The 23,690-nt window shown below is 39.0% G+C and overlaps 3 protein-coding genes and 1 long non-coding RNA gene across 5 annotated transcripts; 1 reads left to right on the top strand and 3 right to left on the bottom strand.

Moving 5' to 3' along the window:
• Positions 1-908: 908 nt before the first annotated feature.
• LOC136850830 (uncharacterized) lies at positions 909-13,586 on the bottom strand. 2 transcript variants are annotated; one of them, XR_010856760.1, is made up of 3 exons: positions 13,090-13,586; positions 1,296-1,431; positions 909-1,145 (listed from the first exon to the last, which is right to left on the bottom strand). It is a non-coding gene; the product is annotated as an uncharacterized lncRNA (long non-coding RNA). The 2 variants fall into 2 exon arrangements; XR_010856761.1 differs by lacking the exon at positions 13,090-13,586 and adding an exon at positions 5,170-5,356.
• Positions 8,659-12,070, top strand: LOC136850829 (cathepsin B-like). Its single transcript, XM_067124852.1, has 4 exons — positions 8,659-8,799; positions 9,537-9,645; positions 9,955-10,167; positions 11,258-12,070. The coding sequence occupies exons 2-4, from the start codon at positions 9,538-9,540 to the stop codon at positions 11,927-11,929; spliced, it is 993 nt and encodes a 330-aa protein (XP_066980953.1). The 5' UTR covers positions 8,659-8,799; position 9,537; the 3' UTR covers positions 11,930-12,070.
• Positions 13,587-15,337: 1,751 nt separating the features above from the next.
• Positions 15,338-18,602, bottom strand: LOC136850827 (cathepsin B-like). The gene is made up of 4 exons (XM_067124851.1): positions 18,543-18,602; positions 17,722-17,830; positions 16,926-17,138; positions 15,338-16,095 (listed from the first exon to the last, which is right to left on the bottom strand). Exons 2-4 carry the CDS (start codon positions 17,827-17,829, stop codon positions 15,430-15,432), a joined length of 987 nt encoding a protein of 328 aa, XP_066980952.1. The 5' UTR covers position 17,830; positions 18,543-18,602; the 3' UTR covers positions 15,338-15,429.
• A 1,014-nt stretch (positions 18,603-19,616) lies between these two features.
• Positions 19,617-22,989, bottom strand: LOC136850826 (cathepsin B-like). The gene is made up of 4 exons (XM_067124850.1): positions 22,884-22,989; positions 22,659-22,767; positions 21,656-21,868; positions 19,617-20,373 (listed from the first exon to the last, which is right to left on the bottom strand). The coding sequence occupies exons 2-4, from the start codon at positions 22,764-22,766 to the stop codon at positions 19,708-19,710; spliced, it is 987 nt and encodes a 328-aa protein (XP_066980951.1). The 5' UTR covers position 22,767; positions 22,884-22,989; the 3' UTR covers positions 19,617-19,707.
• Positions 22,990-23,690: the final 701 nt, after the last annotated feature.

Here is a 23,690-nt window from a genome sequence, read left to right as displayed (position 1 = left end):
TCAGTTTTCATTGCCTAGGCCCCATTCCAAACCTTGAAAAAAATTGAAACCTACCATTAAATCTGTAACTTTGGCTCCAACTGAAGAGCTTTATCATACTTCAGTGTACATCCCAAAAGTATTTCATGCCCACTACATCTTGCTTCATTAACAGTACTGCACAGCTTTTAATTCTGAAAATAAAATTTAACCTTTACAACTGTAAGATTTCACCTGAAAGGATGAGAAGGTTAATCATGGAAACTGAGGTAGCTTTGCTTACAGACACCAAAGTAAAGAATTAGCTAGACACTTGTGTTATCTTCACCACTGAATCTAGCAAGTTACCACGGATATTAGATTTCCACTCTAATCTCACCAACAGTATTTGAAAAAACTGCCTACAATGCAAATTAAACACTAAAAGGTAATTGTTCAGGCCTCTAAACTTTCAAGAAATTTTGACACTTTCACCGAGTAAAATCCCGTGTGTTGCCCAAAGAAATTTTTTCCAGTCGCCAATTACTACAAACCCTATACATTATTAAGGTCTGAATCTGATTCATGAGCTGGTATACTTCACTCAAAAGAAATGAACCATACTAGGTTGGATAAAATGCTAAACCCAGTTAGGTACTTATGACCAAGTTACCTGCCTTCTGCTGTTACAAAACACAACCCATAAACCTGATACTGCATTACCCAGCTACCCTGGGTAGAAGACATTTCTACAGGACTATTCTGAGCATGGATAACCAACTTTAAAAATGCTGTGATTAATCTTTTTATTAATTAAAAATGAGGTGATTGATCTTATGAACTAACTTATGAACTTAAAAGACAAAGCTTAAATATCTAGACCTAATTTACAACTTTCTCAAATCAGCTCTCACTGGCTGCACTGTTACTCTAACAATATACTTCCCTCAAATTCAGCTCAGAGCTGTCTGCATGGCAATTGTCTTGAAAGTTAGTCTTTGCATTTTCCCAAAGGCATGTCTTGACCTGTACTTTGTCCACTATATTGGCTTACAACGGTACTTCAAGCATTTCTTCAGCATCAGGCTTTACAGGTTAAGCTTTACAGGTTACATCTTCCTGGTATACATAAAGCTCCGTTGAGTTGGACTTTTTCACAGCAGGATCCTAGTAGATACCATTCATCCCTGAACAATTTTTCAGTGATTAAATATGCAATATTACCAAATATATTTAGCTGTAATGCAGCTTTGGCTACCTCATGAATCTGAATACTCCACTATTCACCAGCATTACATTTGTACAATAACATGGGGATAGTTTATCTAGACACCTACTGTAATCTCCAGGCTCATCTACTTGTCCACAAATATTTAATGCTGGTAATATAATTCCTTTCATCCCTGGCATTCATTGTTGGGAACAGACTTCCTGCACTCTTGATGTTCACTGATAGGAACATACCTCCAATACCTGAAAAAGTAACCGTAACTTTACAAAGGTTTAGCAAACACAAACATTAGGATGTCCCAATTAGTATGAGTGCAATGATTACATTAATACAAATTAAAATTTCAACCCCGAGTAAACTAAGCATTTGGGGAAAACTCAAACCAACTTATATTTTAAAGTACATAACTACAACTGTAAGACATCTTTCTGCGTAACAGCCAAGCATGGAATTAAAGTGTTTCAAATTGAGATGGGATGAATATTTTTATTCCATTTATCTAGCATCACTGTCAACCTTGTGGTTTGAATCTTGATTAGTGAAAAATTGATCCACAGGAGAAAATTGTCATTAAATTTACAGCTTTTGAATTTGCAATATAAAAATGCTATTTACATGACTAAATACAGTAGTAGTGTGGTTACAAGTCTGTACAAGGATATCCCTCAGTTCCATTCATTACTGGGCATATATGAATAGAATTAAGTATTTAATATTAGTTTACTGTACCTTACCATGTTCATCTTTCAAAATCTTACTGAATGCATTCTTTATCTCTGCTCCTCTTTAAAAGGCCCTTTTCATTGGTTTGGTTACATCTTACTCCTGAGGTTTCAGAATCTTTTCTCCTGTTCAAAATATGGCCACTAATTTGACTTACTTTCTATATAACATTCAAGAGAACATTCTTTTACACTGTTCAAAATGTGGTTCTAATCAAAGTTCATATGGCTACTATACTCATGCAAAGTTATAACATGTCCATGGTTCAAAATACATTACTTTAAATTAAATCAACCTTCCATATTTAACATTTTGTCAAACCAGGAGAAAGTTTCAGTACTCAGAAGTCAATATGCCTTATCAGCCATCAGATTTAAACTAACTTCATTTTAGCTTCAACACTCGGCTTAGCTAACTCAGTGGGACGGGGGTGCCGTGCCCACATCCACCACCCATATGGCCTAGCCTGTCTTATGTAAACACCAAATTAAGTGTTTCATCTTCTGGGATTTATCATTATCCATCTTACGCCATACATCATCACATATGAATCAACACCACTAAAACACCTAAAGCAATTAACTTTTTTCTGTTACTTAAACCAAAGATACTAGCCTACATTTTTGTCAACATTAGCCTAGAGCAGTTTTCTTTACAGCTTAGGTTGGGTGAATTACCTATGATACCTTCTAGTCGTCTCATTGGAAACCATCGGTAGCTGGTATTAAAAACTTGCTTAAAGCAACCATACTATTTTCTTGTAGCAGAAACTTCAAACTATTTCAAGGGACAATTCATACTACAATTGGATTAGATTGTGGAAGTAGGCTGGTAGCCCATAATTTCCTTATAATTTAACAGAAGAAAGCTTACCCATATCTTCTCATGCAATTGACCACATAGGCTATATCCAGATGTTAATTAAAATGCACAAACTTCCGTAGTTCGTGTCAAGTTAGGTACCTATAAATTATAAAACGCAATTACGGCGCCTCACCTGACTTCACCTATGAAGTAACTATAGGGTAATTCTATATATTAGCTCCGCGCCTGTTTTTACCTTGGTTAATTTTCGTTTCCAGCCACCTCCCCGCTTTATAATTTATATTTTCTTGGGTAAATCACAACAAAAAAAGTTTCTTTCAATACATAACTGCAAATTTTAGCAGAGAAAAATAAGGACTTTTTAGAATACCAGGGTTCCTCCATAACTAATGGCAAAATTGGCTAGTTTCGTTAGGTTGGTATTTTTTGTCATTTTGCATGAAAAATCCAAATGGTTTTTCATGCAAAATGTGGCACCTTTGGAATGGCTGGCTGAGTCTTCCGAAAAATCACCTTTACCTTTTCAGCTTTCTTTCTACACTTTTAGGGGTTCTGATACTGGCGGTGCATCTGTTTGTCGGCCAAATGAATGTCCCTTTGCCGTGTTTAGTATTGGCGGGGGTGGGTACCCATACGTTAAGTTATTGCACTTAATGGACGGGATATGAACAGTTCGAAACAGACGTACCCGTGCTCTGGCTTATGAAGATCGCGTATGGAAACCCCTTGTTAGATGGACTTTGGGAGTTACAGGTTAGACTTGAGCGCCAAAATGAAAGGTAAATTCATAATTAGCAACCAAAAAACTGTAGAAAAAGTCAAGTTACAGTGCCGTCGGCGCGGGGCTTCCTATAGTTCTACCGGGGCTTCCAATTTATAAGTTCAACCGGAAGTCTAATTTGTTTAAATGGTGATTACATAAGACATAGGTTTTTCTGTTGTATTATGCAAGCAATTTATAAATTCCAAAACACAATGACAGCAAGGAATCCTTGACTTGGTAAGTCTAATGGCAATTTGCCGGGGTTTACATCACTAATGTCCACCAAACAATTAACTTTTAACCAAACCTTTTCCAAAATATCTCCCTAACCAAAGGCTATAAGTTTAGCCACAGCTTAAGTGTTAAGAATGCGACCGAGAAATACAGGCAAATATCCTTCGTTCCAACTCTAAACGCAGATCGCAATAAAACTGACGTGTCACTTAAACCAACCACAAGGGTACCTCTACAAGTTTCGCACTAACACTTTTGGTTAATTCTAAGCCGTAGTTCCGCGGTAAGCTAGACTACGGCAATTGAAGTTTTCTTATGTCATTTTACTGGCTTTACAAGAATTTAAATATTTTGTCGGCCGGCTGTAACTAAACTGTAAATGACCTTTGAAGATTACACTGCCAACGAGGTCGATCTAAGCCGACATTCCGCGGAATGCCGGCATAGACCCGGCATAGATCTACCAAAATGAGTTCTTTCGAGTCCACCTTGCAGAGCGCTGGTAATTACGAAACCACCAAGAGCAAGCGATATTACCATACAATTAGACAAAGATTATCTCGAGGCAGCCAAGTAGAGGCTGGTAAAGTTAAAAATTGGCAGGTAAAAATACTTTAAAATGTTTAAACTCTGGTAACCGACAGTACTTTAAATCAACTATTCTAACTAATAGTACATTAAAGTCGTTCACAATAGGCCTACTTTCTGGTAAAATACTCACGAACTGGCTAGTTTGCAAATGCTACCGTAACCCATTAGCTAGCCACAGTTTACGTCAAAATTAATCGTCAAAAACTAGCGTCTGAAATATATGCAACACAAACCTGGTGTTTCGAAAATACCCAAAGCGCTGACAGTTATGACCGTGATCTATAAAACCTAGAGGAAAAGTTCACCATATCAATCAGCTTCCATGGCTCCACAAATTAAATAGGCCTTAGAAAATAAAAGGGCTTATAGTATGCCCGTGAAATATATAGCCTAAAGCAACAGTTCACTTAGAAAATTCCTAAAGCGCTGACAGTTAAGTCCGTGATATATAAAACCTAAATCAACAATTCACTTAAATATCAATCTACTTCCATGGCTCCACAAAATATGAAGTTTCTCAAACAACCAAGTAGGCTTGATCAGTGCTACTTAAATACCGTGCACTTAAGATTTGATTACATTTCAAGTATTTATCCACTCCTTCATACGGCATTAACGATTGGGTAGTTTTAGTACCTTTGAGGCAGTATTTCTATTGCAGACAAGTCACCTTTAATACACTAACTGCTACGTTTCAAGTTTCCATGCGAGTGGCCTGCCTGGAAACTCCCGATACTGACACCGATTACTGGCACAATAAAAGCCTGCTATTGTGAAGATAAAATACTCCGGCCTTTTACACCACGAAAATACTAAAAGGCGAAGCGATACGATGAAAACTTACCTCTGCCCATATTCCACTTAATGAAATTCATACGATAATACTCTTAATATGGTATGAGTAATTTTATAAGCTATTTAAGAAGTCTTCGAAGAGCACTATACGCCAATAAAACCTTGCACCGCAAATGAACACTACGACTCACCGTTATATTCACATCTCGTAACACTTCACTGCTAAGTACTAAATGAACGGCATTTCTTTTCTTACCTACCTCTACGGCTAAACCTCAAAGCCCAGGACACGGAACAAGGAAGTATCGCTTTATACGGACGTGGCGCCATCTGCCCTTAAGTTTTCTTACTACTGCACTTCAAAAATGAGATACTTATCCTTCCACGCGGATTTACATTCGTAAAGTAATTCAGCATTTCAAAGGAATTATGTAATTTTGTACGTTAATTAACTCGAAACTGCTTCATTTCTGTGAGATTAATTCAAATTCAAATTCAAAATTCAGAACTTTTTTCACATGAATACAACTAATAAACATAATCGACGGAGAAAATATCTCTCAGATTTATTTGCTTTCCTGAGCATGCATTTAATCTCACGTCCAATCAAGATGGTTCCCATGAATGATTATGCATTTTAAAATAATAATAATAATCCAGCAGGCAATCGGCTTTATTACGTTAATTCCTTTTTATTACAGATCCCCTATCGATTTATTTATGTGAAAAAGCTATTGTTAATGGATACACTCTAATGATTCTAAATTCTTTTATTCTCCTTTGTCTCTACTGACGTAATTGCTTGTGGAGAGGAGGTAATTACAATGATAAACTGTAGATACACCAAATGTAAAAATTTTAATACTTTGGGTTCGACTGGCCAAAGTTAACCTAACTGCTATCGTAATTATTTTAAACCAAGTTTTTCCCGAGATGTATTGCTAACGATGCACGTATACTATTTATCTAAGAAGTAAGATATTTCGGCGAATTTTTACAATTGTTAGACACCTCATTTCTGTCAAATAAGCGTACAGAAATACCTGCATGACATTAATTTTGAAAACAGCGAGGTTTACCAGTGATCGCTCTAGTATAAGGCTCAGATCAAATGTTATTGAACTCTTTACAGTTGATATTGCCAGCAAGGGAGCTCGAACGTAACAAGAGTCGCCAAACGCTGTTACTAAATAATGAGGCCATAGTTTTACAGCTACATCTGATTCGCGCATGCCCGGTTCACATTCCTCTTACTAAGCCTCTAGAGAGAGAGAGAGAGAGAGAGAGAGAGAGAGAGAGAGAGAGAGAGAGAGAGAGAGAGATTGCCCAAGTACGCAGACTGTCTAGTTTTAGGTATTTTTTCAATCAAGTTCATACGCACTGATATTTGGCACGGGCACATGCTGTCACTAAGCATATCATCATACCACAAACAAAGAGAGAGAGAGAGAGAGAGAGAGAGAGAGAGAGAGAGAGAGAGAGAGAGAGATAGAGAGAGAGAGAGAGCGTCCAAGCCACCGGTGGTATACCATGGATGGTACAACCATTCATAGGACAGTTGTTTCCGTCTAAACCTCTATAATGTCTTTTGGTATCAGTGCACTAAGTCATTTCCTGTATGTACTGTACAGTCGTCCATTAGGCATCATACTGACTAACAACGATGACGAGGGATTTTGACGAGACAAAAACAAAATCTTCGGAAATACCGACTGATATCAAGACCTCGTACAGAACAGATGCTCAAGCTCCCAAACTATACTTTCACGCAGATACTGCTTCTCGTGTGAACCGCATTTCATCTTTGATAAGTTCCTCGTTGGACGGGTCGATATCGTTCTCGGCTAGTACTTTGCTGGGCCTGCCTGCGTTCGATTCTCCGGCCGGCCAGTGAAGAATTAGAGGAATTTATTTCTGGTGATAGAAATTCATTCTTCGGTATAATGTGGTTCGGATTCCGCAATAAGCTGTGGATCCCGTTGCTGGGTAACCAATTGGTTCTTAGCCACGTAAAATAAGTCTAATACTTCGGGCCAGCCGTAGGAAAGCTGTTAATCAGCTCAGTGGTCTGGTTAAACTAAGGTGTACTCAACTTTTTCATCTTCGATGTATTACCTTCTTGTATGCTTGAATTGAGGTTGAGTTGAATTGAGGTTGAATTTAGGTGCCTAAAGAAGAAAACAGATGAAGCAACGGCATTTAGGTCACGTTATGCAGCGTACCAAAAATTTCCGTAAAATAGTGCTTGCTATACATAAAAGTTTTGTACATCGAAACAGCCATTGGAATGTAAAATTTGCTTTACGTAAACAGTTTTCCTGCATCATTTTCTTCGAAAACCCAGCGAAGGTTTAAATTTTCCTTATCAGAGTCAGAGGGCACTTCATATGTTTATAGTATTTCAATTTCATTGCTCACACAGGAGCGGGTACAAGATGAAAAATCTTGACCAAGACCAATATTTTGGGTTCAATTTGACGTGCCATCCTAGATAGCTGTCCCCAAAATACAATCGACGATGGTACTAGATGTCTCGTTTTTAATAATAATAAATATTGGTCATGATGATGATGACTTTTTATCCCATATAAGTTCCTCGCTGGGTGAGCGGGTTCCGTTCTCAGCTACCACTCTATTGGTCGCGATTTCGAATCTCCGACCGGCCAGTGAAGAACAAGGGGAATTTGTTTCTGGTGACAGAAATTCATTTCTCGCTATAATGTGGTTCGGATTCCACAATAAGCTGTAGGTCCCGTTGCTAGGTAACCAAATGGTTCTTAGCCACGTAAAAGTAAATCTAATCCTTCGGGCCAGCCCTAGGAGAGCTGTTAATCAGCTCAATGGTCTGGTTAAACTAAGATATACTTAACTTTTTTTTATCCCATATATATATATATATATGTGTGTGTGTGTATTATATATATAATTTTATATATACATATATCTTCCTCCTACCAAAAAATTCACTGCCGTTAATTTTACGAACAAAATTCATTTGCCTCGTTAGAAAAAGTTGCGGATAATATATGCATAAGAAAAGAAAGCGTCGAGGCTACCCATTTAGATTTAACCAGCACAGTCAGATAAAAAAATGAATCCCTTTGTTTACTGCCTTTCAGTGTAAATGAAACGACATTACTGAGGGGACAAGGCTTCTGTATACCTAACTACTCTTCGATTTGCCTATTCTATTAAGAAGGAACAAATCAAGCCAATTAGAGAAGATGTGACGAGGTCAGTCGTTCGCAGCTGTTCCAAGAGAATGGAAAATTGACAGCTGAACGTGATAATGAGTTTCAAAACACTTACGAATGTTGATAACAGATACTTCAGCGGTTTTACCAAGTCTCTTAAGATCTGGGTACACTTATCCTATGCTTTAAGAAGCTAATTGCTTCGGTGCTAGTAATCTCTTGCAAATTTATTCGTCTCATCTGCAAGCATTCGCTTCGTGACCAAAGTCACAATGAAAATTCATATGAGTATCTTTTGTATTCAAGATATCTAATTAAACTTAGACAAAATATTCATGTAAATTGATGAAGCTATAATAAACAGCAATTGGTAACATACCCGGTATGATGTGGCAATACACAATCATCGCGAAATAAAAGCTATGAAGGAAGGTCAATCGGTTACTTTCGTATTTCTGTAGGGCAAAGGTGTCGTTGCCTGTCAGGTAAGCATTTAAAAATACTCTTTTATAGTACAGTTACTTAACAGTGAAAGTAGAGTTAGTCCCAAGATAAATGCAGAATGTTAGTGAATTAGGCATGTCTTAATAAAATTTCAGTATATTGAATTCTTTCGTAAAAAAGGTGAAAGACGAATTTGTGCTTAATTACATTCTCCAGACTGTAACATTTCCGACAAAAGATCATAAGTAAGACTATCGCTCATAAACGAATGAATATTCAGTTCAAATTACACTTCTAAGGTAATGATAGGACAGCTATGAAAATTCGTGTCATTTTACCCTTCAGAGGTATTGTCAGGGCACCTAAATAGGAAAGTAGCACATATCCAGAGATAAAATAAGTGGAAGGTATGAAAATCAACAGACTGAGATCTAATGACAGGGCCTTAGAATTTAGTAAGGTCAACAGCCTAAGACAGATTTGTACAGTAGAGTGACTGTAGCAAAGCAGCAGTGCTGTGAATGAGCATCTTAATTATCTTATGTAGTTATAAGAGATGGCTAGCACTGCTGAAGCTTTGCGCAGAATATTCATCCCTGGCTGAACAGTTAATAATATGAATGGGACACTAACCTGTCTTCATTTTTCCCAATAGCCATCTATTGCCATCTATATGTTTCTCAATAAAATATATATATATATATATATCGACCTATATATATATTATATATATATATATATTTTTATTTTTTATTTTTTTTTTATTTTTTTTTTTCAGAATGAAGGGCTTCCTTTTCCTCGCCCTTGTCGCGGCCGTGTCGGCAAAGCTTCATTATCTCTCTGATGAATACATTCAGGAAATCAATGGCAAACAGTCGTCGTGGAAGGTGAATCTTTTTTTTTTTTTTTACATTTCGTTTTGCTCACTTCAGATTACGATCATTTTCAGTAACAGGATGAAGTATTTTTAATATAATCCACATAACAGCGATATTATGAAAGTGATCATTCATTACGTTTTTTACGTCATAATAACAACGCAATCGCCATTTCTTGTGGCTGTTATATTTAACTGAATGTGACTTGCAAACCTGGCGCAAAAAAAAAAATCAATGGCAATCACTTCAATAACAAGAAACTAACCGAGGAATAACATCACGCCCATGTGGTATAACAGTGTCTATCTTCCCTTTCAGGCTGGACGGAACTTCGCAGAGGACACGCCCTTGGAGTTCATAAAGGGACTCTTGGGTGTCATTGAAGGAGATGACAAAATCGAACTCCCCACAAGGGTCGGCATCGTCCCAGAGGGATTCGAAATCCCCGAGAGTTTCGACTCGAGAGAGGCGTGGCCACACTGCCCGACCATCTCCGAAATCCGTGACCAAGGTTCATGCGGATCCTGTTGGGTAGGTTCTTCTGTTGTAATAAGGTTCTTGCCAACTTTCTTCCCTCAAGATACAGGTTTGTCTGCTTTCGTGTAGACTCCGTAACCTTCGTCCTTTCTATTCCTTGTTTGTCTTCGGGCGTGGGCTGAAAAGGGAGTGTTATGGTGTCCGTTTCATAGGCATTTAAACTTGAAAAAAAAAGGTAGATGCGTAATGGGTTCTCTCCACTCTGTTCTACTTTTTGCATTTTCTGCCTGAATTCCCAACTGGCCAATATCTTCATCTTGTCTTATCTCCCCATGAGTTTCTGGGCCTTCCCCTTAATGATAGTTCTACTATATCCTTGTCTAGTGTTTAGTGAATTTAGAAGACGCACAGTTGTAAGATGGTTGATACTTAATGAATTTGTGGCTACTAGGTGATACTTAGTGAATTTGTGACTACTTGTGCAATTCGTCAGTTAGCCTATGTTCCCCTTTAAATAAATGGTATAGACTTGGTAAATGCTCATGCCAAATTCTAAGTAGAAATAAGGTATTTAATAAACCATATCAAACATACTTGGACTCTCTATAATTCTGCAGCACAGTAAATCATTTGAACAAAGTGGCTGTGAGCTTTTGTGTAATTTCTGCCATTTTTAACAAACCAGCCAAAAACACAATCATTTGCATATTAGTGGAAGGTGTTTTCTTTGAAAAGTGCATATATTTCACAAAAGCTCACAGTAAATTTCTTGAAAATTATTTACCTTACTGCAGAATATCAGTATACTTGATATAGTATATCAAATAAAGGAACTACTTCTGTTTTGAATTTGGCACAAGTATTTTCCATAAATGTTATCGAACAGTTTGTTAGTATGTTCCTGTTTGACCGATGATGATTAGAAAAGGGACGTCATTTTGAACAGCTATATAATTTTATCCCTGTACTGCAAGTGGTCCACAGTAGGAACAATCCCTAACCAAGGATGTTACTTTGATTCAGAGATAATTTTGCTCAGACGTTCTTGAATCGAATCTGCCTTTATAGAGTGTCCTTAAAAATAAGAGAGAAGTAGATCAAGAACCTTGATTGGAGTATTCATTTGATTTTAAATTCTTCCCAGGCCGTTGGAGCCGTCAGTGTCATGAGCGACAGGGAATGCATCCACAACAACGACACCGATTTCCGCTACTCTGACGAAGACCTGGTGTCCTGCTGCTGGACGTGTGGCATGGGGTGCAACGGAGGCTGGCTCAAGCCATCTTTCAACTACTGGATTAACCAGGGCATCGTCTCGGGAGGTCGCTTCAATAGCTCCCAAGGATGCAAGCCCTACTCCTTCTACGAGTGCGAGCACCACTCGGAGGGAGAGAGGCCTCCTTGCGAAGATATCCTGCCAACGCCCGACTGCACGGCCGAGTGCATTCCCGAATACGGTCTGGGCTACGAAGAAGACAAACGCTTCGGTTCTTACGTCTACACCTTCGACAGGCAGGAACAGGACATGCAGTATGATATCATGACCAACGGGCCCGTCGAGGCGTCCTTTAACGTCTACAATGATTTCCTGAGTTATAAGTCAGGCGTTTACAAGCACACGTCCGGTATCCTACCTCTTGGCGGGCATGCCATCCGCATCATCGGGTGGGGAGTGGAAGGTGACGAGCCTTACTGGCTGGTCGCCAACTCCTGGAACTATGACTGGGGCGATAACGGGCTCTTCAAAATCCTCCGTGGCACGAACGAGTGTGGCATCGAGGGCAATATTGTGACGGGTATTCCCAAGGTTTTGTAGGTGTGATTTCTGGTCAGGGTTCTTCATCAAGATCCGTCTACGGATGCCCATTTCTCTCGGGGCTTTCTCTCCTATTACAAATTGCTTTCTTCTTATTATTCGGATCTATTTATGTTCCTGAAAATTAAAATGAAACTGACATATGCTTTGATTTATTATTCCCATGATTTTATCCTTGTTTGGTTATTCAAAGTTTAAACATCTAACTTTAATAATTGGCACTTTTGACAGTCTTCGAATTGTAACGAGTAATTTTTGACATGCGTAGAATTTGATACAACTTTTTCCACAAGCAAAATGTTTTTAAAAATAAATAAATAAATTATACGTTATGATTCGATATAAAGGATTTTTATTCCTACAAATGCCTTAAAACACGAAAATTCCCAAGTGAGCACCATTCCTAAACACAAATATGGCTTTAAGTAACATGTCTGCTAAAAATACACACGTTCAAAGAAAGGTAGAGAGATGTATTGAAGCAAAAACCTGAATAAATAATGATCGTTCCATGGGCAGAAAGCCTTACAATTTTTTTTAAGTCACGGGAGTGAGGTGAACTAGGTAGGAGGTAATAGTAGTTATTTGAAACGGCAGTGTATCAAGAAAAAATTGAAAGCTTCAACTACGGACGATTAGCAATAGCAGAGGGCGAAACACTAAGGAAATTAAGTTATACAGAACACATGTTATAAATAAAGATGACTCTGATCAAACTCATGTGAAATCTTCGCTCATCGTGACCCTGGCGTTTTCTTACCTAGATGCCATTTATATTCCACTGATTCAGCTGATTTAACTGCCAAGAGTACGCTCGCAAAGTTGCTATTATTTCTCCGTATCCATAAAACTTTCTCCTTATAGATTTAACAGTGTTATAAAATTATGAAAATTTTATAAAAAAATAAAAACAACATATAGCTAAAGAAACCTAAGACTGATTTCACTTTCCTAACTTTTCTGCCGCTCCACCAGCCTACAGTATTGTCTATAGTACGTTCCTTCCCTACTGACCCACAAACATCAAAGTTATTCGCCTACCTGTCAAATCTCGGCTTACCAGTTTTCTCCACATTATCAAAAGTCCATAATGTACATCTTCTAGTATACAATTTGCTCATTCTTCTTAATGTACACTTCTAGTGTTATTACTCTCATACCTTTTAAGCCCATTGTGCATCACATATTTCTGCAGGCAATTGGTTTCAGTAACTTCAACGCAGGTTTTTCGCTTCATGTTTATTCAGCAGCCTCACTTCCATGTACAGAGCTTAGCTGAGTATCTTCCTAAGGCACTTTTTATTGTTTCACTTTACTAGTCACCATTTAAGAGTAAATAAAGCTGTCGTCATCTGTTATTTTGTCCTAAAAGCTCCACAGTCAATAATTAAAACTCTACAACCAACCAAAGTCGTTGATACCACTCGTCTTGTCCTCAAACTATCCAGAAACTTTTCACTTCCTCATATTTATCATAATTTCACTTTCCAAATTCGTTTCTTTCACCTTCTCTCTTTAGTAACAAAGAACTCTAAATCATCTTGTCACAGTCTCTTTATACAACTAAATGAAATGTACCTGTCCCTTCTGTTCTAACTTTTCCCATCACTTCTTCCGCAGTCAAGACTCAGAAGCCCTTGAAATATTAAACAGAACTGACTGAGACCAGCTTACCAGACGAATAAATAGTTCTGCCGTTCCTTCATCCCCTGCAACAAGTTTTACCATAACTGCTGGTCTGGTGTGGAGGAGAAAGCGAAACCACCCCTCCATAATGGCCCCCTATCCCACCCATCATACACTCTTAAAACTATGTACGAGAAACGCCTGAGAGATCTTTGTGTACTAAGTTTGCGCTGAAGAAATCTTAGATTCCAATCTTTTTGACAACCTCATTATTATCGCATTTCACGAGGATGATATTTATCTATACTTTACAGAAATGTAAATTTTCAAAAGTTTATTCCATCGTGTGACAATCATCAGCTCTTCTGTGCAGAAGAGGCATCATAAATTATTGTCGTCTGTTAAAATTTGCGCTGAATATTTTAGACTATTCTTTTCTCCTCCATTTGTATTCACGTTGGCCCTGCACCACATACCCATCCTGTCTGGGATGCTTGACACGAAAAGATTAGTTCAAGAGCACTCTGGTTATCTAAGAACCTTTAGATAGCAAAATGCGGAATGAGAATGTGAAAGGATATATCCTGTGATACGCCATTTGTAGATGACCCGGTTGTCACGGCAGAAGCAGAATGAGAATTGCAAGAGATCAGTTACAGGGAGCTTGGGAAGGGAAGGACTTGACGTCAATCCTGTAGTGCCAAGCAGCAGAGGGGGAAGAAATACATGTAAGGTCAAGAGCTGGCTGGAATGAACTGGAATGGACTATAGAGTTTAGGCCAAAGACCAAACACTGGGACCGATGAGGCCATTCAGCGCTGGAAAGGAAATTGAGAGTAGGTAGGCTTGAAAGGTGACGCAGGAGGAAATCCTCGCAGTTGCACTTTGAAACAATTGTGAGGAGAGGGTGGCTAGCAAGATGGAAGAAAGATAATATGAATGGAGGTATAGGACAAAGAATGAAAGGGGCTGCAGCTAGGGACCGAAGGGATGCTGCAAAGAACCTTTAGTAATGCCTACAGTTCACCCCGTGAGGTGCACTGACGGCGCTTCCCCCATATGGGGGTTGGAATGAATTGAAAGTGAACAAACATGAGGGTGCACTGACGGCACTACCCCCAGACGCGGGCTGGAATGAATTGAAAGTGAACAAATATGAAAAAGGGTGGGTGTTTGTAAAATAACAGATAGAGCTAGGAAAAGTCAGATGAGGTGGTATGGTCATGTTGTTTGCAGGGATGAGGATGGTTCTGGTTAAAAGAGCATATGATATGGCCGTGGAGGCAGAGAATCAGATGTCGTGGGGAGAGGCATGAATCGTTGGGCATAGACCAAGCAGATGCCCACAGCAGCATTCTGTGGAGAAGGATGGCACAAGCGCTGACCCCTTGGGAAGATGGGATTAAGGTTGTACTAAAAGATCCACTTTTGATCATATCTTCGATTGTGATAGTAATGATTTTTGCGTGAGTTACTCTTTTCGGGCATTCCCCACATCCCTTGAAGCGACCATGGGCCTACATCTTTTCCCAGATAGAAATGGTTGATGTTCACATTTTCATTGTTTTCCTGATTTTATACTCATAATCCCTTGCTTAGAAAGGAAGGCCTGTGTTCTCTTTTTGTGGCCAACACCATAATTTATTAAGCTTTTTTGACATATTCTTTGTCCTTCTTAAATCTATAGCGTAAGTATAATGTGGTTACCGTACTGATTAGAGTAAGCCGCTTGAACCTTAAAATTATTTGTAAAGGATCACTCTAGATATCAAAAACACCCCAAAATTGATGTTATCTTTACTGTATCATCACCTCTGTAAGTGGTCTGTAAGACTCAGAAAATGATAAAATTAAAATGAATAAATCACCACCAGTTAAGCTGGAATTCCCGTAACAACATTGTCTTCAATGCCACATTCATTACTTCCTCTGAGAATCTTGAAGAGTCCCTTATCGCCCCAGTCGTAGTTCCAGGAGTTAGCAACCAACCAGTAGGGGTCGTTGTTCTCAACGCCCCAGCCAATGATCCGGATGGCATGGCCTCCCAGGTAAGCACCCTCGGTATTTCGGTACACCCCTGACTTGTAACTGAAGAAATCTTCGTACACGGAGAAGGCGGCTTCAACGGGCCCATTGGTCATGATGTCATACTGCATCTCCTCTTCCTGCAGGTAGAAACTGTAGACTTCGGCGCCATGCCGTTTGTCCTGAGGGTAACCAAGCTCGTACTCGTCTATGCAGACTTCTGTGCAAGCGGGTGTTGGCAGAGTGTCACCGCACGGCGGTCTCTCGCCCTCGATATGGTGCTCGCATTCGGGAATCGTGTATGGCCTACATCCTTCTTTGGAGTTGTAGCGGCCCCCTGACACCACTCCGGACTTTGTCCAGTACGCGAAAGCGGGCTCCAGCCACCCACCATTGCATCCTAAACCACAGGTCGCACAGCAAGAGATCATATCTTCCGTCGAGTAACGGAAACTGGCTGTTCCGTTGCTGTGGACGCAAGCTCTGTCACTCATGACACCAACCGCTCCAACAGCCTGCAAGAAAAAAATTTGTTATCAGAATCGTGTTTGTAAATATTTAATTTCATCAGCTTATGTAATGCAATGCAAGGAAATGTCAATTGTTTAAACAGGGTGTGTAAACGCTAGACAAGTTCTGATAACAATAAATCATCTTTGATTTATAAGGAAGTAAATATTTAGGGATACTCTGTTACTAATTTTTTTTTTTTTTGCCTCATTTAAAATTATCCGAATTCTTCTCTAGAACATTAATCCTTAGCTGACTTCCACAAAATATGAGAGGCCACAACAGACCACCCTTGCCTAGACCTTCAGAGTGGAAGGCTAAGTGCCATAAATAAAGCAAGTTTTCTAACTCGTTAAGAAGGTAATTTCTGGACATGCTGATTAACCCAATTCACTTTAAATGTCAATGAATAAAAATTAGGGTCAAAACAGATCACCTTGAATATGCACAACATAATTCAAATTGACAGCTAAAAGAAAATACATCAACAAATACCTATATGAGCAGTGAATACCATATATTCCTGAGGGCACAATACACCAAAGTTAAGTATATCTTAGTTTAACTAGACCACTGAGGTATTAACAGCTCTCCTAGGGCTGGCCCGAAGGATTAGATTTATTTTACGTGGCTAAGAACCAATTGGTTACCTAGCAGCGGGACCTGCAGCTTATTGTGGAATCCGAACCACATCATAGTGAGAAATGAATTTCTATCACCAAAAATAAATTCCTCGTATTCTTCATTGGTCGGTCGGAGATTCGAACTCGCGGCCAGCAGAGTGCTAGTTGAGAACGGAACCCACTCACCCAACGAGGAACTACACACAACTCACCCAGCATGATCCACACGACCCCTGGTCTCGAACTTCAGCAATAGTTGGGCAGTGGGGCCATTCCTCCCTGGCGTCGAAGCTTTCAGGGACCTTAAAGCCCTTGGGGACGGTCCCCGACCTTCTGGGGATCTCCACACCACCATTTCCCTCAAGGACACCGCACAGAGTCTTCAGCTGTTCCAGGGGCGTGTCCTCCGCGAAGTTACGTCCTGCCTGAAGGGTGTAGGTTGTTTGGTAAGTATGGTTAGTCTTTATCTGTGGTGCATCACTATATTGTGATCGAAAATAATGAGTAATAAAAGCCACAATAATGTAATTGATAAACTGAATTTTTTAATATACAAAAAATACAAAAAAGGATAAAACCAAGGGAACTTTCGACCGTTGCGCAAACGGTCCTCTTCAGTTGGCTGAAGAGGACCGTTGCGCAAACGGTCGAAAGTTCCCTTGTTTTTATCCTTTTCTGTATTTTTTGTATCTTGAAAAATACAGTTTATCAATTACATTATTGTGGCTTTTGTACTCATTATAGTAATTCTTGTAATAATGACTCATTTGGCTTTCTAAATATAATAACACAAGAATTTCAAAGATCGCTCAAAAGAATGTATGATCAATCTATTGAGGTGGGACTCAAATATAAGAAAAACAGAAGTAATGAGGAAAGGATGAAACATTAGATGGAGAAAGGGTTAATGAGGTTGAATCTTCCAAATACTGAGGAGCAGTTTTGCTCTTGAATATTATCAAATCTAAAAAATATATATAATGAACAGAATAGTTTGCAGTTGTTTACCCTCCATGAGGATTGTTTGCTGTTGATGTTGTTGATGAACTCGTCCGAGAGAGGATGGAGTTTGGCAGAAGCCAGCCCTAAGATCACGACCAATAGGAAGCTCTTCATTCTAGATAAAAAAAAAAAAAAACAATCAGCATATATTACTTTGCAACACTAAAACACACACGCGCATATTTATGTATATATCTAATACAGGCTGCCAATAAAAATACGAAAGAGGGTAGACTTTCTGGTGTTATATATCGGAAACTACTGTTTCCCCTCAGCGGAAAGAGAAACAGTATTTTCCGAAACATACCACTAGAAAATCGTCCATCTTTCTTGTTTTCATGAGTAACTTTTATTAGATGGAATTCTGTTATAACAGCAAATATTTCATAGTTATTTATACAGTATACACACACACACACACACACACACACACATATATATATATATATATATATATATATATATATATATATATATATATATATATATATATATATATATATATATATATATATATATATATTTATATATATATAATTATACAAGCATGCACAAGTACCTGCATATTCACACTAGTACAGAGCATATGCAACTACTTGGCCATTATCGTCAGTAGAACTTAAATTTCAAATGTGGACCTATAGTTTTCAGTCGGAAAGATAAGCGCAGCGATATATTTAAAAGCAATATTTACAATTCAGTTAATCAAAATTTTACATATTATATATATATATATATATATATATATATATATATATATATATATATATATATATATATATATATATATATATATATATATATATATGCTGAGCACTTATCCTCACCTTGCAAACGAGAGCCGCTTCCTACTACCAGCAGATCTCAACAAGACACTGGGGCACTGCCGTACCTCTGTCTTTTATGTACCCGAAGATCACATAACGATACGTACTGTGAGACTTGACCAGGTGCGAAATGAGGTACTCAGTGGTGACGTTGCTACTTTCTGATCAAGTCAGAAATACGCTCAGAGAGAGAGAGAGAGAGAGAGAGAGAGAGAGAGAGAGAGAGAGAGAGAGAGAGAGAGAGAGAGAGAGAGAGAGAGAGTTTAACAATACTGAATAAGGAATCTGTTGATATACCTTAGAAATAAATATTGTTACTGTGGATAGTAAAGGGTTTCGTGAATAAATATCGCTCGCATAGAAGTCACGCGACATACTCCTTCATTCCTTATCTAGATGGCTACTTTATTGATTCACCTGGTGTATTCCCAAGAACATGTTCGAGAAATTACTTTTTCCCCACCTCCATTGCCTTTTTCCATTGTCTTTGATTCTGCTGAAGTACCTATTTTCATGACAGCCAAGTATTGATGCTCCAGTATTATGGATTTGTAAAGAACGACATGTAGCTAAGTTTATCAGCTCGATTCTGAATTGTCATCTTTTTGTCAGTCACAATCTCTTTACAAAACCTTTTTGTAAAGAGACTGTGATTGTTTTTCCTTTCCTTCCCCCTGACTTCGTCTATCTTCGCTCACAATCAAGAAACGCCAGACAGAACTGGCCGAAACCCCAGTTCAATAAGTAGACTATACTGCCATCTCCATTTCCTTCGGTAGTATTCCCTTAAGTGGTGGGCAGGTGTGGAAGAAAATACCACTCCACCCCTTACATATATTGTCTAAATTTACGTGCGAGTAATGCCCGAAAGCTTTGTGCACGTTCAGATGTGTGCGGAAACACAATCAAATGTTGATTGACATTGTACACCTTCAATTTGATTACGACATGTAACCTACAATCATGGTCTAAACAACGCTTGGATCTTAAATTTTCTTGTTAAGAATCGTTCCATGGTTCATTTTTCTCATTCTTCGATTAAGGAATAGTTATTTTGGATATCAAAACACCCCAGAAATTATGGCATGTTTACTAAATGATCACCTTTCTTAAAAATTCTGTTAAACTTAGAAAATGATAGTCAAAATGAGTAATTTACCGCCAGTTAAGCTGGGGTTCCAGCAACGACATTGTCTTCAATGCCACATTCATTACTTCCTCTGAGAATCTTGAAGAGTCCCTTATCACCCCAGTCGTAGTTCCAGGAGTTAGCGACCAACCAGTAGGGGTCGTTGTTCTCAACGCCCCAGCCAATGATCCGGATGGCATGGCCTCCCAGGGAAGCGCCCTCGATATGTCTGTACACCCCTGATTTGTAAGTGAGGAAGTCTTCATACACGGAGAAGGCGGCTTCAACGGGCCCGTTGGTCATGATGTCATACTGCATCTCCTCCTCCTGCAGGTAGAAACTGTAGACTTCGGCACCATGCTGTTTGTCCTCAGGGTAACCAAGCCCGTACTCTTCTATGCAGACTTCTGTGCAAGAAGGTGTTGGCTCAATGTCACCGCATGGCGGTCTCTCGCCCTCGATATGGTGCTCGCATTCGGCAATTGTGTATGGTCGACATCCTTCTTTGGAGTTGTAGCGGCCCCCTGACACCACTCCGGTTTTCTGCCAGAACGAGAAAGAGGGCTCCAGCCACCCACCGTCGCAGCCAAACCCACAGGACCCACAGCAAGAGATCATATCTTCGGTCGAATAACGGAAATTGGCCGTTCCATTGCTGTGGATGCAAGCTCTGTCACTCATGACACTGACTGCTCCAACAGCCTGCAAGAGAAATTTCACAAATTTATATTAATATAAGAATGGGAACTGTAACATTATTTTCATATACTTATAATGTAAATGTTAGGTAAATGCTGATGATTTGTTGTAACTGGATATTCAGTTGCGGAGATCATAATTGCCAAGGATGCTTTGTCACAAATTTTTTTTTAAATGTTACCAAATAATATGAATCCTTGGCCCACATCCACACAATATGGTAGGCCACAACAGACCATCAATGGCAAGACCTAAAGCATGGAAGGCAAGGTCTCAAAAAATAAAGCAGGCGTTGAGATGGTGATGTTTAAGTGACATTCTGGGTATTTATGATGTGATGTTCTGGGTAGCATCTGGCAATGTTTAAGTGACATTCTGGGTACTTATGATGTGATGTTCAGGGTAGCATCTTGCTTCCTTAAGAGTCCATGAATTTTCTTATCATATGTGCTGTTTCTGTTAGCATGCTTTTCTGCATGAGTCCCAAGACTACTTCGGATTTCAGTTTATCTAGGATTCTCATCAGAGGTTTTGGTTACATGCCCAGTGATCTGATATTTATGGGAAAAACCTTCACAGACTTATCCAAAAGCTTCCTTAATCCAGTCTGCAGGTCTTGGTATTTACTTATTTCCCCTCTTTCTCTGTCTCTCACCTCCACTCTGGTGTCACATAGTACTTACACATCTGTGAGCACTGCTGTTTCTGGTTTTGTCAGTCAGATCTGGTCAATGTGCCTGTATCACCCTTTAGGTCCTGATACTGTAGGTGCAGAGTAAATCTGCCTGCCAGTTTTCTACTACTCCCTCAGGTTGGTGTTTGTACCACTTGTTGCTTGATCCTCTGTTCTGGGCAGTCTTCTTCCATCTCTTTGTGGTGTGTACAGCCTGAGTATATTTGCTTTTGGGTGCAGTGCTTGGTACTTGTTCATTATCTTTTAGTCTTTACATCATATATATATATATATATATATATATATATATATATATATATATATATATATATATATATATATATATATATATAAGGAAGTATGAAAAATTACTGGAGTGCTGCAAAATGCCCAGTACCTCAATCCAGCTGCAGTTTATCCAAAAGAAACAACTCAAAAAATTTCATTACCCTGCAAGGCAAGCTGAATGCCCATGGGAGCAAAAGGAAATAAACTGACAAAAAAATAAATACAACAACATTTATAAACCCCAAAAAATTAGGTAATGGTACAAAAAACTTCGAAGCAGTAAATACCATATACCCTTGAGGACGCAGTACTTCAGCAACTTACCCAGCATGATCCACATGACCCTTGGTCACGAATTTCAGAAACGGTTGGGCAGTGGGGCCATTCTTCCCTGGCATCGAAGCTCTCTGGAACCACAAAGCCCTTGGGGATCATCCCCATCCTACGGGGAATCTCCACTCCGCCATTTCCCTCAAGAACACCGCACAGCCCCTTCAACTGTTCCAAGGGCGTGTCCTCAGCAAAGTTACGTCCTGCCTGAAGAGAGTACGTTGTTTATTTGTTTAATAATAACGACCCATTAGGGTTCCTAAATATAACAATAGTGACATGGAACTCCAAATAAACTTAAGAACAAAAGTAATGAGAAAAGGATGAAGCAACACAGATGGAGAAAGGATTAATGAGGTTAAATCAGACATGTAGGAACAATTACATCCAATACAGGTTCGCACGACCTGGAATTATATTAACGACTTAAAAATTAAGTCTAAAGCGACCTATTCGTTATGGGGCCAAGAACCATAGTGTTACAATGAAAAGATACCTGAAAGATTTTGTCGTTTTGAGAGTAAAGGTTTAAGAAGAGTATTAAGAGTCAAATGGCAGGGTAGGGAAATTACGAATATGTAAATGCGACAATGATGAACGGGAGATGGTAAAGGTTTGGACTTGTCCTTTGCACAACACCTGGGAGAATGGTGCTTGATAATATAATGGGCAATCAAGGATAACAGGCTTCTAACTGAGAGAAGGTAGAATGTGTATTTGAGGCGAATTGCTTTTTCTATGAATCTAAATACTGAGCGATTAGAATTTATTTTTCCTCATTTGGTGCTACTAAACACTGAAGACAAAATAACCAATATATATATTTAGTTTACTCTCTGATTACTATGAGTCAGCAGATACAGAATAATAGAAATCATTTAATTTTACCCTGAAATATTGTTAGTTGTTAAATACAAAATTCTGAATATTTTCCTAAATGTTACCAGTCTGTAAATCCAAACTTATTATTTTGACATTGTAGTCTGCAGTTGTTTACCTTCCACGAGGACTGTTTGCTGTTGATGATGTTGATGAACTCGTCTGAGAGAGGATGGAGCTTGGCAGAAGCCAGCCCTAAGGCGACGACCAAGAGGAAACTCTTCATTCTATAAAAAGAGAAAAAACACAATCAGCACAGAGAGAGAGAGAGAGAGAGAGAGAGAGAGAGAGAGAGAGAGAGAGAGAGAGAGAGAGAGAGAGAGAGAGAAGCACTTTTTCTTACCTTGCCAGCGGGAGCTACTTCCTATCACCATCAGACCTCAGCAAGTCCCAGAAACATGGCCGTACCTCTGTCTTTTATTACCCCCGAAAATCTCTCGACAGTACGTACTGTGAGACTTGGCCAAGTGTTGGGCGAATTTTTACCCATGTGAGAAACTAGAGAGAGAGAGAGAGAGAGAGAGAGAGAGAGAGAGAGAGAGAGAGAGAGAGAGAGAGAGAGAGAGAGAGAAATCACAACAATATCATAATACAGGATTTGTTTTAGGAGTACTGAATAGGGGGATCTATTGTTACCTGATAAATAAATGATGTGATGGCGTTCTAATCACTTTTACCTGTCCTTATTTTCCTCCCTCTCCACCCCTAACAGGTCACACACACACACACACACACACACACACACAGAGAGAGAGAGAGAGAGAGAGAGAGAGAGAGAGAGAGAGAGAGAGAGAGAGAGAGAGAGAATCAAAATCCTGGATAGAAAATTGTTGAATAACTTTTAAAAAGTCAGTTTTTATGATAAGTAATCAAGAACCCTTGACAAAATTTTTCCACTAAGAGTGCTAGGCAAACTTCATTTTTGTTATTTGATCACTGATAATGTGTTTCCAACAGTGGGGAGGGGGGTGGGGGCGGAGATTCAAGTGATGTTGTAATAATCAAGAAAAAAAACAAAAGTTTCAACCAAGGACGCTTAGCAATGGCGACGTGCAAATCACTAATAAGTTCCTGGTGGAGACAACAGATTTCCTTATCTAAATGCCGTCACTGGCACTCTACTGGTTCAGCTGGTTCGTTCCCAAAAGCA

Source organism: Macrobrachium rosenbergii, chromosome 22 (assembly GCF_040412425.1).
Source record: "Macrobrachium rosenbergii isolate ZJJX-2024 chromosome 22, ASM4041242v1, whole genome shotgun sequence".
Taxonomy (NCBI): domain Eukaryota; kingdom Metazoa; phylum Arthropoda; class Malacostraca; order Decapoda; family Palaemonidae; genus Macrobrachium; species Macrobrachium rosenbergii.
The sequence above is the reverse complement of the archived record's forward strand: the minus strand, read 5'-3'. Positions and strand labels throughout refer to the sequence as shown.

Bases quoted from the DNA above. Each gene is read 5' to 3' on its own strand.
- LOC136850829 (XM_067124852.1), top strand. From the start codon at position 9,538: ATGAAGGGCTTCCTTTTCCTCGCCCTTGTCGCGGCCGTGTCGGCAAAG. The intron at 9,646-9,954 runs GTGAATCTTTTT...CTTCCCTTTCAG, and splicing joins GCAAACAGTCGTCGTGGAAG to GCTGGACGGAACTTCGCAGA. The intron at 10,168-11,257 runs GTAGGTTCTTCT...AATTCTTCCCAG, and splicing joins GTTCATGCGGATCCTGTTGG to GCCGTTGGAGCCGTCAGTGT.
- LOC136850827 (XM_067124851.1), bottom strand. From the start codon at position 17,829: ATGAAGAGCTTCCTATTGGTCGTGATCTTAGGGCTGGCTTCTGCCAAA. The intron at 17,139-17,721 runs GTAAACAACTGC...TACACCCTTCAG, and splicing joins GCAAACAATCCTCATGGAGG to GCAGGACGTAACTTCGCGGA. The intron at 16,096-16,925 runs GTGAGTTGTGTG...TTTTTCTTGCAG, and splicing joins GGTCGTGTGGATCATGCTGG to GCTGTTGGAGCGGTTGGTGT.
- LOC136850826 (XM_067124850.1), bottom strand. From the start codon at position 22,766: ATGAAGAGTTTCCTCTTGGTCGTCGCCTTAGGGCTGGCTTCTGCCAAG. The intron at 21,869-22,658 runs GTAAACAACTGC...TACTCTCTTCAG, and splicing joins GCAAACAGTCCTCGTGGAAG to GCAGGACGTAACTTTGCTGA. The intron at 20,374-21,655 runs GTAAGTTGCTGA...TTTCTCTTGCAG, and splicing joins GGTCATGTGGATCATGCTGG to GCTGTTGGAGCAGTCAGTGT.